Genomic DNA, 15,042 nt, shown 5'->3' on the forward strand with positions numbered 1-15,042 from the left:
AGAACAAGCACGCGCTGTCCGAGCTGAAGGGACAAGGGCCGCACCGCCCTCTCCTGGCTGCTCAGGTGGCAGTGGCCCTGGGCCAGGCAGGGGCAGCGCCGGGCGCTCAGGGAGCGCCTCTGTGCCAGAGCGGTCCGCCGTTCGCAGCTCTGCAGATTGCCGTGGTTCGCTCCCCCGGAAGGGCGGGCAGCGGCGAGGGAAGGAGTGCCCGTTCGCTTCCTCGGAGGCCGCGGCTGCTCCAGCCAGGGGCACTCCCGCCAACAAAACCCCGGCGGCCAGGCTTGCAGCTCTGCCAGTCCAGGTGGCCAATTATGTCTTTGTGACAAGCCGTTACTAGGAGGGAGGTTAAATTCCTGCCGTGGGTGGCGGAATGGTGCAGACGGAGGGGCCTGGGACAGCCGGGCCTGCCCTCAGGACAGCCCGGCCCGGGCGGCCCCGAGGCCCTCAGGGCCTCCAGGGGGACCAGCAGGAAACGCTCTGCCCCAGGAGAGCCGTGCTCTGGCCGCCTCGCTCCTCGCTCCAGCACAGCAATCTAGTCCTCCCCGCGCGGGCCGTCCGCACACACGGGCCCTGAGAGCAGCAGTCACGTCCACGGCCTGTCTCCGGGAAGCCATCACAGAGACCCCGGGACGGAGGAAGGACAGCCTACTTGGCGGCCACACTCTGGACACGCTGTGGCCGCGCTGCATGGCCCGGGCCTCCGGCTGCCCTGGCCTGGCCGTCTTACTGACCCACTGATTCCGTCCGGGACAGAACACGCCGGGCTGCTGGCGCAGGGGCTGAGTGGGAGGTGGCAAAGGAGCCGGCCATTTCTGAGGCCGACCTGCTCCTGATCACAGCAATCCTGTGGAAGCCCCAGGGAGCCTGGCTGAAGGAGCAAGGTCACGTCCAGCCCTGGTCCGTTTGGCTCAATGGTAAGAGCATTGGCCCTTGAACTGAAGGGCCGTTGGTTAATTCCCAGCCAAGAGCAGGTACCTGGGTGGCAGGTTTGATCCCTAGCCCTGGTCAGGGCAGATGCAGGAGGCAATCAATTGATGTGTCTCTCTCATATCAATGTTTCTCTCTCTTAAAAAAAAAAAATCAATGGAAAAATACCTTCAGGTGAGGATTAACAACAACACAAAAGGTGTCACGTCCTGGGGGTTAAGCCCAGAGCACAAGGTCCCGCCAAGCCCAGCGGCTGGTCAGTTTGGGAAGAAACCGCCAAATGCTGGCGGAGTTGGGATGAGTCCCTTTCCCGTAGGCCTCAGAGCACACAGTGGCCCTGCTCCTAGCCCTCCACCATCGGCCGGTTCTGATAGATCCACCTAGAGCGAGGAGGGCTGATTCTACCGAAAAGAGCCGGAGGCTGCACAGAGCCAGGGCCCGATGCTGCCAGTGGCCAGCAATTCAACATCGAGAGGGGACAGCCCACACAATTACAGGCAGGAAAACACCGAAATTGTGGGCTGGAGACAGCTGTGGCCATGACGGCACACAGCACTCCGGCGGCGGGCCAGCTGCACGGAGGGGCAGGCCCCCAGGCCCCGCCAGGCCCCCGCTGCAGGTGGGACCTCTCTGTGCGCAGTCAGCACTGAGGGCTCTGGCCTGCAGCAAAGCGTGTCCCGGACTCGCGGGACCTCCCTGAGCTGCGGCCGAGGGTTCTGAACAACTGCCAGGAAAGCCACTCCCAGGCCGGCTCGGTGAGGACCAGGCCCCACCCTCCCTGCTGGCGCGGGGCACGCTCTCCGGGCGGCTGCTGCCAGGGCCCATGTGCGAGCTGGCCCTGGGGTCCCTCAGCCTCGATCAGCGCCCAGCACCCAGCAAAGTGCAGACAGAGGCTTAGCAGACCCGGTCGCGTCGGCTCATGTTGGCACGGGGGTAAGCGGCAGCCAGGCTGGCAAAGGGTCGCTGTCAGTGTGAGGTGCAGTGGGGACAGGGCTGGGGCCCGCGTGGTTAGGCGACCCCTGAGGCTCCTTCTTGCCCAGTGCTGTCCCCCGGCCTGCTCATGCCCCGACACTGTCCCTCCGAGGGTCTTAAAGCCCCTTTGCTGCTGCTGGCGGACACCCCACTGGTCTGAACACCCGCGTGGCCTTTCGGCCGGCAGACATTTGAAAACACGCAGACTGGCCCTCGACCTCCGCAGGTGGCACTCTGTGTGGATGGCTTCCATGCCGCCCTGAGAGGTGCTGGCAGGCCGAAAAGCCAGCCCTCCCCCAGCTGCTGCCTCCGAGTGGACATCGGCCAGGCCAAGGGAGGCCCTGTCCTGCCCTCCAGAGGACACCTCCCTGGCACAGGGAGGGCAGGTGTGCCGGGAGACCAGCTGCTGGGCTGGGCCAGGCCCCAGCCCTCCCGGAGCAGGCAGGACGCGTGTTTGCTCTCGGACTCTGTGCTGCCTCTGCAGCTCTGGCCCTGGGGGTCGGGGAGATCCCCTTGTATAGGGCCTGCAGACGGGGTTCCTGCAGAGTTTGGGGCTGCCCCCGGCCCCCATGAGAGGACAGGAAGGGTCTGAGGACAAGGTGGAGGGTCCTTGGTGGCCCCTGCCCATGGCTGGCGTGGTCCCTGCCCATCCCTGTCCCGGCTCCCTGGAACCCTGGGCAGCCCCATCCGGTTTATGGGTCGCTGTCCGTGGTGCTGACCGGGGCTCCTGGGACTCCAGCGTCCTCTCCTCTCTGTCAGCAGTGGCTCTGGTCCAGCCTCTCCCAGAAACTCCAAACCAGAGAGAGCGGGAGCTGGGCGGAGCGTGGTCACGCGGAGGGGAGAGGGCGGAGGCTCAGCCCTGCGAGATCGCCTAGAACTAGAAGTTATTCTCACAAGTTTGCCGCTGCCCCACAAAGTGTCCTCTCCGGGAAGCTTGCCCTGAGGACGGCCTCACTCTCCCTGGCTGCGCCCCTGCTCTCACGCTCCGCCCCTCACTGCGCCGGGCGAGTCTGCCCAGACGGCTCCCGGGTCAGCCGGCCGGCTCAGCTCTGCTGTACTCTTCCTTCGGCAAAGGGAGGGTGCCGGCAGCTTCTGCCCCGGGATCGGACCTGTGTGTCCCTGGGGGACATCCCGAGTCCTGAGCACGCTGCCCCGCCTTGTTAGCAGCTAAAGGCTACGTACCAACTGGGAGGTGGGGGTTAGAGGCACTAAATGTCCTTTATTGCATTGAGCCAAAATCTGCGAGTCCAAGCTGCCTAGCGGTGGGCCAGCTGAGCTGTGCACGGCTGAGACTTGTGGCCGGAAGCAGCTAAGCCCTAAGCTGCACATAGTCCTGGGTCCCCTCCCGTGGTGGCTTCTCAGGCAGTCAGATGACTCAGTGTCTCCTGGCCCATCCCCGTCCTGTCCCCGGGTCCTCCCCCTTCGGCTCAGAAGTGCTAGCAGTCCTGGGGAAATGCGAGGGCCCCCAGCCCAGCCCCACGCCGGACTCCTCGGGGTGAGCCACTCAGCGGCACTGTCTCCTTTCCCAGAAGCTCGTGCTGCGGACCATGTGTGGGCTGCTAGGCAGCGGCCCTTTCGCCCTGGGGTCCCGCAGCATCTAAGCATCAGGTGCTCATTGGATGAGGAACAGCCAAGGGCACGGTCACCAGGGACACGCCGGGCCGTCACCTGGAGAGACCTTTCCTCCCTCTCGGCTCCTGGTCCTTCTGAAATGGTCAGGCCCCCGAGGCCCTGCCCCTTCCCCTCCAGCCCTCCCGTCCCAGGGCACCTCCCGCAGAGCGTCCCTGCTCCTCTGCACTCAGGACGTCCCCTCCGGAGCCGCCTGCATGGGCCCGCACCCTTGGTTCCTCTCGGAAGCCGTCCTGGGTGTGGGCCGTCCCTCACGTCAGGACCGGCAGGCTGCTCTGTCCCCGCTCTCCCCTGAGCTGTGGCCTCAGCCCCCGGCGGCTCACTCTCATGTCGACGAGCAGCCCTGGTGTGGGTGCATCGACGTCCCAGCCAGCTCCAGTAGTGAGCACGGAAGTCGCCTTTCAAACAAGACTGTGTGGCGTGGCGTGGCGTGGCGTGGCGTGGCGTGGCGTGGCGTGGCGTGGCCGTGACACGCGGCGGGGGGAGGCTCGCCGCATCGTCCCTGCCCTGGAAAGCCTGGCTCTCCCTTTGTTCCGGGACTCGGGGGTCTGAGGCGCATCCTGCTCGTCTGGAGTCTGCCCGGAGGTCAGAGGCCGCCCCTGGAGCCAGACCTGGCTGGGCTGGTCGCCTGCCGGGGTGCTGCCGCCCAGGAAGCCATTTCAGACACAGTGTCAGGAAGCCAGCCGCTGGGGTCTGCACATCGTAAGGGTACTTAGCACCGCCCCCGCCCCCCCGCACCGCCCCCCCCGCGCCCCGGCTGCCGGGGGAGCGCAAAGTGGCTGCGTCCGGGCTGCCTTTACCTGAGCGCCGGGCTAATGAGAGGAACGGCCGCACCGCCGCACGGCGTCTTCCGGAGGGCGGACGGGCGGCGGCCACCTGGCGAGACCCCTGCTGACCCTCTGCACCGGGCGGCCCTCACCGCCAGGCCTGCGGCTCCTGTCTGCGGACCCAGCCCAGGGCCTGCCCTCCGCCCAGCACACCGGCTGCCCCTCAGCGGCCCGGCCACGCTCCCTGCTGATGGTTTGGCCGTTTATTGCCCTCTGTCTCCCTCACAAAGTACCGATGCCGGAGGCAGAGAAGGGCGGGAACGTGGTCATGGAAACATTTGGAGAGCAAGACAGGAATATCTCCCTAGGCTGCCCCATCACCAACTCCACGGCAAATGTCCCAGAGCACCGAGCGGCCGTTTTACATTCCAGCGGCAGCCTGTGCGTGAGAAGCCCAGCGCCACGATCCCCTCGCGCAGTCCCGCCCGAGGCTTTTGTGTCCGTCGTCAGCCTGTTTGGTGTGAGTTAGGCTGCATGTCTCAGGAACTGAATTGGGTTGTCTTAAGCCGGGCGGGGTGGGGGGTATTTTGCTGAGGAGTGAGGGCTGCAGGCACCGCTGAGTCAGGAGCGGAACCACACCAGGCGCTCCCGCCTCCGCAGCGGGCATCACAGGTGGGAAGCGGTGCCCAGAGCCACGAAAGCCCTCAGTGGACGGCGTGGTGGGGTGGCGGTGGCCTCATTTCTCCAATGAGGGCCTGCCCGGTCTTCCCAATGTGCGGCTTGGCCAGGCCTGGAGGGGTGGGCAGTTCCCAGGACGCGCAGGGGGCCTGGGAAGGGGCAGAGGGAGCAGCCTCCTGGCCTTGCAGACGGACACCCCTCCCGCCTGCTCGGGCGCCTCTCCATCCCGGCGGCAAACGTGCTCCCGCTCCTGTCCGCCTCGCCCGGGCCGCTGTCCTCGGGGCAGTCCTTTCGGTGCTCCATCGCAGCTCCGCTGGCCTCCGTCTCGCACTGACCTGCCACTCCGCCTTTCCGGAACTTTCCTGGCTATCCTTAGATGATGCCATTTTTCCATTTCAATTTGAGAATTAGCCTGTCGATCCCCAAGGCACTCTCATGCTTTATTTGGACAAATGCACAGACCAAGCACAGCCTGTCCGTGTCCCCGTCTCTGTCCGGGGCCCCCGGCGGCCTCTTTCCCTCCTGTGGCCACACTGCGAGGGCTGTCAGATGCCTTCTCTTCGCTTGTTGCAGGGTGGGGGCGGGCTGCTGTTCCCCTGTTCCAGAAGGGGGGTAGAGTGCAGAAAAGGGCACAGCCTGAGCCCTCATTGGTGCAGTGAGCCTCAGCAAGAGAAGGCAGAGCCCGTGCCAGCACCTCCGATGCACTGCCTGGTCTCCAGGCTGGAGGCTGGGAGGGCAGGACCAGCATCGCGCCCCCGCCCCCGGAAGCCGGCATCGGCTGAGTTTTATCTCCAGTCGGACACCCAGGTGGGGCTGCAGGGCCGCGGCCTCCCCCCGCCCCCACCAGCTCCCCAGCCCACGGCCCGCCCTGCCCCCAGAAGTAGCTATTTATGCTCCTGCACTCAGGGAGGGGCTGGATTTTAAATGTTTTGACGTTTAAAATCTGTGTTGGATACACACTCTCTGTTTAAATTAGAGCGGCTGTGGTGACTCACGGGGAATCGTTTGTCTTCTGGGCCCAGCCCAGCCCCTGAGCAGAGGGCAGGAGAGGCTGCCGACCTCCTTGGGCCCCGGGCTGGGAGCAGGCCTGGGACGGGGGCCTAGTCTGCCAGTCACCCCAACAGACCAAGCACCCGAGCCAGAGGGCCGACGGCGGTCTCCTCTCTCCGCAGATCAACACCTTCATGTCCTTCGTGTTCCCCATGGTGGCCATCTCCATCCTCAACACCATCATCGCCAACAAGCTGACGGTCATGGTGCGCCAGGCGGCCGAGCAGGGCCACGTGTGCACGGCTGGGGAAAAGCACAGCTCGTTTAGCGTGTCTGTGGAGCCCGGCCGGGTCCAGGCTCTGCGCCACGGAGTCCTGGTTTTACGTACGTACTGCTGGGCCTTCTGGGGGAGGGGGTGGCCGAGACCAGCAAAGCAGCGAGTGCTACACCCCCAAGCAAGGCAGTGATTAAAGACCTGTGGGTGCCTGCTCCACCAGCCGGTGCTGTTCTTCCCTGCACTCATTCACTCATCCGCCATCTACCACTCACTCACCCGTTCACACCTCAGCCACTCACTCACCCGTTCACGCCTCAGCCACTCACTCACCCATTCACATCTCAGCCACTCACCCGTTCATGCCTCAGCCACTCACTCACCCGTTCACGCCTCAGCCACTCACTCACCCATTCACGCCTCAGCCACTCACCCATTCACGCCTCAGCCACTCACTCACCCGTTCACGCCTCAGCCACTCACTCACCCATTCACATCTCAGCCACTCACTCACCCCGTTCACGCCTCAGCCACTCACCCATTCACGCCTCAGCCACTCACTCACCCGTTCACGCCTCAGCCACTCACTCACCCATTCACATCTCAGCCACTCACTCACCCGTTCACACCTCAGCCACTCACTCACCCGTTCACGCCTCAGCCACTCACTCACCCGTTCACACCTCAGCCACTCACTCACCCATTCACGCCTCAGCCACTCACCCATTCACGCCTCAGCCACTCACTCACCCGTTCACGCCTCAGCCACTCACCCGTTCACGCCTCAGCCACTCACCCGTTCACGCCTCAGCCACTCACCCATTCACGCCTCAGCCACTCACCCGTTCACGCCTCAGCCACTCACTCACCCGTTCACGCCTCAGCCACTCACCCTGTTCACGCCTCAGCCACTCACTCACCCGTTCACGCCTCAGCCACTCACCCGTTCACGCCTCAGCCACTCCTCACCCGTTCACGCCTCAGCCACTCACCCGTTCACGCCTCAGCCACTCACCCGTTCACGCCTCAGCCACTCACTCACCCGTTCACGCCTCAGCCACTCACCCGTTCACGCCTCAGCCACTCACTCACTCATTCACGCCTCAGCCACTCACTCACCCGTTCACGCCTCAGCCACTCACTCACCCGTTCACGCCTCAGCCACTCACTCACCCGTTCACATCTCAGCCACTCACCCGTTCACGCCTCAGCCACTCGCCCGCCCGTTCACGCCTCAGCCACTCACTCACCCGTTCACATCTCAGCCACTCACCCGTTCACGCCTCAGCCACTCACTCACCCGTTCACGCCTCAGCCACTCACTCATCCGTTCACGCCTCAGCCACTCACCCGTTCACGCCTCAGCCACTCACCCGTTCACGCCTCAGCCACTCACTCACCCATTCACGCCTCAGCCACTCACCCGTTCACGCCTCAGCCACTCGCCCGCCCGTTCACGCCTCAGCCACTCACCCGCCCGTTCACGCCTCAGCCACTCACCCATTCACGTCTCAGCCACTCACTCACCCGTTCACGCCTCAGCCACTCGCCCGCCCGTTCACGCCTCAGCCACTCACTCACCCGTTCACGCCTCAGCCACTCGCCCGCCCGTTCACGCCTCAGCCACTCACTCACCCGTTCACATCTCCAGCCACTCACCCGTTCACGCCTCAGCCACTCGCCCGCCCGTTCACGCCTCAGCCACTCACTCACCCGTTCACATCTCAGCCACTCACCCGTTCACGCCTCAGCCACTTGCCCGCCCGTTCACGCCTCAGCCACTCACTCACCCATTCACGCCTCAGCCACTCACCCATTCACGCCTCAGCCACTCACTCACCCGTTCACGCACTCTTCCATTTGTCCATGCACCCATCAGCATGTCACAGATCAAGGCAGCAGTGGCAGGGGCACCCCTACATTCCGGTGGGAGCACAGGCCGAACTAGAGGAAGCAAACACACACTTCACACGTGTTCAGACAGGGATGAACATGAAGAAGAAAAACCATGACCTGGCAGCCAGGGGCGGAGGAGAGACACCCAGCTGAGATCAGCAGGACCAGGAGCTGGTGTTGTTGTTGTATTTTTGTTTTGTTTTGTTTGTTTGTTTTTGTCAGAGAGGAAAGGGAGAGGGAGAGAGAGAGAAACATCAATGAGGAGAGAGACTCGTTGATCGGCTACCCAGAAACTGACCTTGGCAACAGAGCTGCAGACAGAGGGCAAACTGTGCAAAAGGCCCTGCGGTGGGGGCCTGGCGAGACAGCTGGCTGGTGCTGAGAGTAGAATCGGAGTCGAGTGCTTGGTGGCTGGCCTGTGTCCCTGAGCATAAGGCCCCTCAAGGTCCACTAGGGAGCGTGTGTCCGCGGAGGAAGTGCTGGAGGTCGTTCTGTTTTAATGTTGGTAAGAACAGCCACACTGTTCCCACAGCACTGGGCAGTTTCCCGTTTCTCCACAGAGAGCCAGAAGGTGATTTTTCTGATTGCTTGTTTTGTGTGTGGTTTTTTTGGTAGCAGCCATTCTAATGGGTGTGAGGTGGCATCTCAAAGTTCTGATTTTCGTTTCCCTGAGGATAGTGATGTTGAGCATCTTTTCCTGTGCTCATTGGTCATGGTTAGCATCTTTGGTAAAAGTCTATGCCAGTCCTTCGTTGCCATTGACATATACACAGGGGGCCCCCAAAAAATGGTGCCTCAATTTTGAAAATGAAATGTATTTTATTTTATTATTTGACTTTTTAAGATACTAATATTTTATTTTGATCTCCTAATAAAATATTTTTATCTGTTTGCATATTTTTTAATTACAGTTTACATTTATTACTATTTTGTGTCAGTTTCAGGTGCAAGCATAGTAGTTAGACACGCATACACTTACAAAGCGGTCCTCCCATTGCTAACCAACATTTGATCTATTGTATTTCTTTTGTTATTAGAGTAATGTGTATTTATTATGACCTCTCAAATTTTTATTATGCCCTTTATTTTGCTTGCTAAGATGCCTAGTAAAGAGTTAGAGCAGAATAAACATATTATTTGCATATTATTAAATTCTGTTTAAAGTACATGACAGTAAATATCCTATATAATAAAAGGGTAATATGCAAATCAACTGAACGGTGGAACAACTGGTCACTATAACGCACGCTGACCACCAGGGGACAGATACTCCATGCAGGAGCTTCCCACCCCCCCCCCACTCCCACCCGTGGTCAGTGCGCCCCCACAGCGGGAGCGCCACTCAGCCAGAAGCTGGGTTGACGACTAAGGATGTCCCCGAGGGCTCCCAGATTGCAAAAGTGCGCAGGCCGGCCCAGGGACCCCCCACCCCCGTGCACTGAGCCTCTAGTATTTTAATAAACACTGCCTTTATAATTATTCAAAGTGTACATCTACTTTTTGGGGGACACCCTATATATTTTAATTCCCCACCCATGATATGTTTTTATTGATTTTAGAGAGGGAGGGAGGGAGGGAGGGAGGGAGGGAGGGAGGGAGGAGCATGGGCTGGCTGCCTCCCCTGTGCTGGCCAGGGATAAGGCACACACCCTGGGTAAGAGCCTGGCCAGGAGTTGCACCCTTCAGTGCACGGGGCCGTCTTCGTTAGAAGTTCTCTATATTAACCTGGTCAGAGACGCATAGTTTGCGAGCATGCTCTTCCATTCTGTGTTGTCTTTCCCCGGACTGCTTTGACGTGTAAATTATCTGTTTTTCCTTCCTTGCCTGTGTCGTTAGTGACATATCCAAGAAGTCACGCTGTGGCTCCGCTCTTGTCTGTTTTCTCCTGAGAGCTTTATACGCTCAGCTCTCACATTTAGGTCCCTGGCCCCTTTGGAGTTGTGTTTGTTCCGTACATTCTGTGTGGTTGTGAGGGAAGGCCGGGCCGTCCTTCGCGTGTGGATCCGCTTTTCCCGCACCTGGTGCGGCAAAGGCTGCGCTTGGCCTCGGTGGCCTGGACGCCGCTCACGGTCACCTTCCTCCGGCGTGAGCTTCCTCCGGCTCTCGGTTGATCCCTTCGCGTCTGTCCTGCCAGGGCCCTGGGTTTGCTTCCTGTAGCTTTTCAGTACGTTTTGAAACCAGGAAATCGAGTCCAGCTTTGTTCTCTCGTACGTTGTTTTGGCTACTCAGGGTCCTTTGGGATTCCATAGCAATTTCAGGGTGACTTTTTCTACTTCTGTGAGCAGCGCTGCTGGGATTTGGGGCAACACTGAGCCTGTGCGCCTCCCGGGGTGCACGGGGGTCTCCCCGGCGCTGAGCCTCCTGGTCCACACACCAGTCCTGGCCCCTCACCCTGAGGCCGGCTCTCTCTTCTCAGGCGCCGTGGTCATCGCCTTCGTGGTCTGCTGGCTGCCCTACCACGTGCGGCGCCTCATGTTCTGCTACATTTCCGACGAGCAGTGGACCCCGTGAGTACGAGCTGGCGGGCGTGGGGCGCTGGGAGGACCCGCAGGGCCCTCGGCCGCGGTGTGACCAGATGGGGAGGGACAGTGCCGGCAGCGGACTTGGCGGGAGAGGCCGCAGGGAGTGCGAGCTGAGCCGGGTTGGAGGGCCGCAGAGCTCAGGAGGGGCTGGCTTGGGTGCGGGAGGGGGGAGGGCCGGGGGCTGACACTTCGGCGGCCTCGGACCAGCCCAGGCCAGCTCTTCTGTGCCCAGTGCTTCCGGAAGGGAGCCGGGATGGAGAGGTTAGAGCCCGAGTAAAGGGTTTCTGAAAGTCAGGGGTGCCTGGTGGTGACGTGAGTGTCTGTGAGGGGAGGTCCCTGTGAGCAGACGCAAACAAGTAAGGGTGAGGGCACAGCTGCCCAGCTGCTGGGCTGGAGGCTGCACCGCTGAGCCCTGCAGCCCGGGGCCTGGGGCCTGCACGGGGGGGGGGGGGGGGGGGCCCAATGCGGGGCCGGGGGGTCACTGTGGGGGAAGGGGGGCGGGCCCCTGGGGGGGGGCCACTGCGGGGCCAGGGGGGGGTTCACTGTGGGGGAAGGGGGACGGGCCACTGGGTGAGGGGGGGCGGGTCACTGTGGGGCCGGGGGGTCACTGTGGGGGAAGGGGGGGAAGGTCCCTGGGGGGGGCGGGCCACTGCGGGGCGGGGGGGGGGTCACTGTGGGGGCAGGGGGCGGGCCACTGGGTGAGGGGGGCGGGCCACTGCGGGGCCGGGGGGGGGGGGTCACTGTGGGGGCAGGGGGCGGGCCACTGGGTGAGGGGGGGCGGGCCACTGGGGGGCCGGGGGGGGTCACTGTGGGGGCAGGGGGCGGGCCACTGGGGGACCGGGGGGGGGGTCACTGTGGGAGTAGGGGGCGGGCCACTGGGTGAGGGGGGGCAGGGGGCGGGCCACTGGGTGAGGGGGGGCGGGCCCCTGCGGGGTCGGGGGGGGGGGGGGGTCACTGTGGGGGCAGGGGGCGGGCCACTGGGTGAGGGGGGCGGGCCACTGCGGGGCAGGGGGGGGGTCACTGTGGGGGCAGGGGGAGGGCCACTGGGTGAGGGGGGGCAGGGGGCGGGCCACTGGGTGAGGGGGGCGGCCCCTGCGGGGCGGGAGCGGGCAAGCCGAGCAGCCACAGCCTGCTGCTGACGTGCGGGCGGGACTGCAGCCAGAACTTGAACTTCTCAGGAACTGTTAGAAACGCCCTCACATCGAACACTGGCCCAGCCCCCGGTGCTGGCGGCTGTGGCCAGGCGGTCTGAGCGGCCCTCCCCGCAGGTTCCTCTACGACTTCTACCACTACTTCTACATGCTGACCAACGCCCTCTTCTACGTCAGCTCGGCCGCCAACCCCGTGCTGTACAACCTGGTCTCCGCCCGCTTCCGCCAGACCTTCCTGGCCACGCTGGCCTGCCTCTGCCCGCTGTGGGCGCGCAGGAGCACCAGGCCCGCCCTCTCCAGGAAGACCAACAGTGTGTCCAGCAGCCACACCTTCTCCAGCAACCTCACCAGGGAGACGCTCTACTAGGGCTGGGAGGGCAGTGACAGGACCGGTGATGGCGATGCCAGGGAGGGGTGGGGGGGCAGGGAGGGACAGGGAGGGGGCTGGGAGGAGGCAGGGAAGGGGTTGGGAGGGGGCAGGGAGGGGGCTGGGAGGGACAGGGAGGGGGCTGGGAGGAGGCAGGGAGGGGGCTGGGAGGGACAGGGAGGGGGCTGGGAGGAGGCAGGGAGGGGGCTGGGAGGGACAGGGAGGCAGGGAGGGGGCTGGGAGGAGGCAGGGAGGGGGCTGGGAGGGTCAGGGAGTGGCTGGGAAGGACAGGGAGGGGGCTGGGAGGAGGCAGGGAGGGGGCTGGGAAGGACAGGGAGGGGGCTGGGAAGGACAGGGAGGGGGCTGGGAGGGACAGGGAGGGGGCTGGGAGGAGGCAGGGAGGGGGCTGGGAGGGACAGGGAGGGGGCTGGGAGGAGGCAGGGAGGGGGCTGGGAAGGACAGGGAGGGGGCTGGGAAGGACAGGGAGGGGGCTGGGAGGAGGCAGGGAGGGGGCTGGGAGGGACAGGGAGGGGGCTGGGAGGGACAGGGAGGGGGCTGGGAGGAGGCAGGGAGGGGGCTGGGAGGGGGCTGGGAGGGTCAGGGAGGGGGCTGGGAAGGACAGGGAGGCAGGGAGGGGGCTGGGAGGGTCAGGGAGGGGGCTGGGAGGGACAGGGAGGGGGCTGGGAAGGACAGGGAGGGGGCTGGGAAGGACAGGGAGGGGGCTGGGAAGGACAGGGAGGGGGCTGGGAGGGACAGGGAGGGGGCTGGGAGGAGGCAGGGAGGGGGCTGGGAGGGACAGGGAGGGGGCTGGGAGGAGGCAGGGAGGGGGCTGGGAAGGACAGGGAGGGGGCTGGGAAGGACAGGGAGGGGGCTGGGAGGAGGCAGGGAGGGGGCTGGGAGGGACAGGGAGGGGGCTGGGAGGGTCAGGGAGGGGGCTGGGAAGGACAGGGAGGGGGCTGGGAGGGACAGGGAGGAGGCTGGGAGGAGGCAGGGAGGGGGCTGGGAGGGGGCTGGGAGGGTCAGGGAGGGGGCTGGGAAGGACAGGGAGGCAGGGAGGGGGCTGGGAGGGTCAGGGAGGGGGCTGGGAGGGACAGGGAGGGGGCTGGGAAGGACAGGGAGGGGGCTGGGAGGGACAGGAGGGGGCTGGGAGGAGGCAGGGAGGGGGCTGGGAGGGACAGGGAGGGGGCTGGGAGGAGGCAGGGAGGGGGCTGGGAGGGACAGGGAGGGGGCTGGGAGGGACAGGGAGGGGGCTGGGAAGGACAGGGAGGGGGCTGGGAGGGACAGGGAGGGGGCTGGGAGGCCTGCACTGGGCCTCATACCCAGAGGCTCATTCCTTCTGCTTCTCTCCCCTCCCCCTCCCTCCCAGCCTCCCACCTGGCCTTGTTCTCTCCCCGACCCCAAAGGAGCCTCAGTGAGGAGCGCTCACGTTGGGGAGGGCAGTCTGTCCCGGACTGACGGGTTGGAGGAGAGGGGCGCCTGGGGTGGGGTGGGGCTGGAGCTGGGAGGCCAGGACCCCCAGGTGAGCACGGGAGGAGCCAGCGGCAGGACTGCCGTGAGTGAAGAGAGGACCGGCCCTCCGCTGCCGGCCCCTCCGAGCAGGAGCCGAGGGCCACGGGGCCGCCCGCCCAGGCGGTTCCCATTCGGAAGCCCGGAGTGCCCAAGGACAGAGGTCAGCCTGCACTGCGGCCGCTCCGCCTCCTCCCCTCACCAAGGTGCAGGGAGGCTCTGCAGGGAGCCTCCGTGGGGGGGAGGAGACCCAGGCCAGGACGTGCGCTCACCCGCTGCCAGGTGGCCAGCAGCCCAGCCCGGGCAGCGGACTGGGGCCCTGGCAGCCGCAGGTAGGAGGGGCGATGCGGGCTGGCAGCCAGGAGGACCAGACTGTTTGTCACCAGCTGCAGGCCCCGGCCCAGCCGGCACCAGAGAAGCAGGCACCAGAGAAGCAGGCGCCTCCTGGCTCTGCAGGAGCCAGTCTCCAAAGACGCGCCAGCCCAGCCCCAAGCAGGTCCGACCCCGCCGGGGCTGCCCGGGCAGCCAGGCCTCCGGTGCGGAGGGCAGAGCGCAAGACACAGGCCTTTTCCTAGGAGCCTCCCCGGGCGTGGGGACAGCAGGCAGTTCGCAGGGGCAGCGTGGACTCAGGACCCAGGGCTCGTCCCGCCCAGACTCGGGCTCCCACCGCGAGCGGGCCGCACCAGCCCGGCCCTTCGACCGTCAGTGTGGCCGCCCTGGAGCCCTGCCTCAGGCCCCGGGCACCCAGGGAGCAGGCCCACAGCGGGTCCCGTCAGGCTGCAGGTGGCTGTCCCGAAGGACCCCGCCCAGAATGGACAGGCATCTCTGAGGGGAGGCAGAGCAGACACAAGATGGAGACCCCACCACCCAGACCTGGACACAGCCACCCCAGAGCCGCCTTCCTGGTGTTATCCTGGGCCCTGTCTGCCACCTGCCCAGCCGTCTGGTGCCACGTCAGCTGCTGGCCTCGTCATGTTGTCACTCTGGGGCTCCATGTGTTGGCAGGTCCAGCCTTGGAGTCCAGTGTCCCCAGTGACTGGTCAGTAGTCGTGTCACTTCACACCCCACCTCAATGAATAGCCATCGACAGAATCCCGAGTTTCTCAATAAAGGAAATGGTGGCCCCCTGACTGGCTCCACTGCTATGGGCCTGTGTGCATCCATCTGTTCACTCATCCATCCACTCACTCACCCATTCACTCATCCATCCACTCACTCACTCATCCATTCACTCATCCATCCACTCACTCATCCACTCACTCATTCATCCATCCACTCATCCATCCACTCACTCATCCATTCACTCATTCATTAACTCATTCTCGCATCCATCTACTCACTCATCCATCCATTCACTCATTTA

General features: G+C 64.2%; 1 protein-coding gene across 1 annotated transcript in view; it reads left to right on the forward strand.

The window, feature by feature from the left end:
* NTSR1 (neurotensin receptor 1) overlaps positions 1-12,173 on the forward strand; it is a gene marked incomplete at both ends in the record, with an annotated part of 22,587 nt that extends 10,414 nt beyond the window's left edge. Inside the window, 3 exons of the mRNA XM_084887231.1 lie at positions 6,146-6,347; positions 10,550-10,640; positions 11,924-12,173. Of these exons, the coding sequence (XP_084743357.1) occupies positions 6,146-6,347; positions 10,550-10,640; positions 11,924-12,173 (543 nt within the window). The remainder of the gene's footprint in view (positions 1-6,145; positions 6,348-10,549; positions 10,641-11,923) is intronic.
* Positions 12,174-15,042: the final 2,869 nt, after the last annotated feature.

This window comes from Pipistrellus hanaki (genome assembly GCF_964339955.1).
Source record: "Pipistrellus hanaki genome assembly, chromosome: 6".
Taxonomy (NCBI): domain Eukaryota; kingdom Metazoa; phylum Chordata; class Mammalia; order Chiroptera; family Vespertilionidae; genus Pipistrellus; species Pipistrellus hanaki.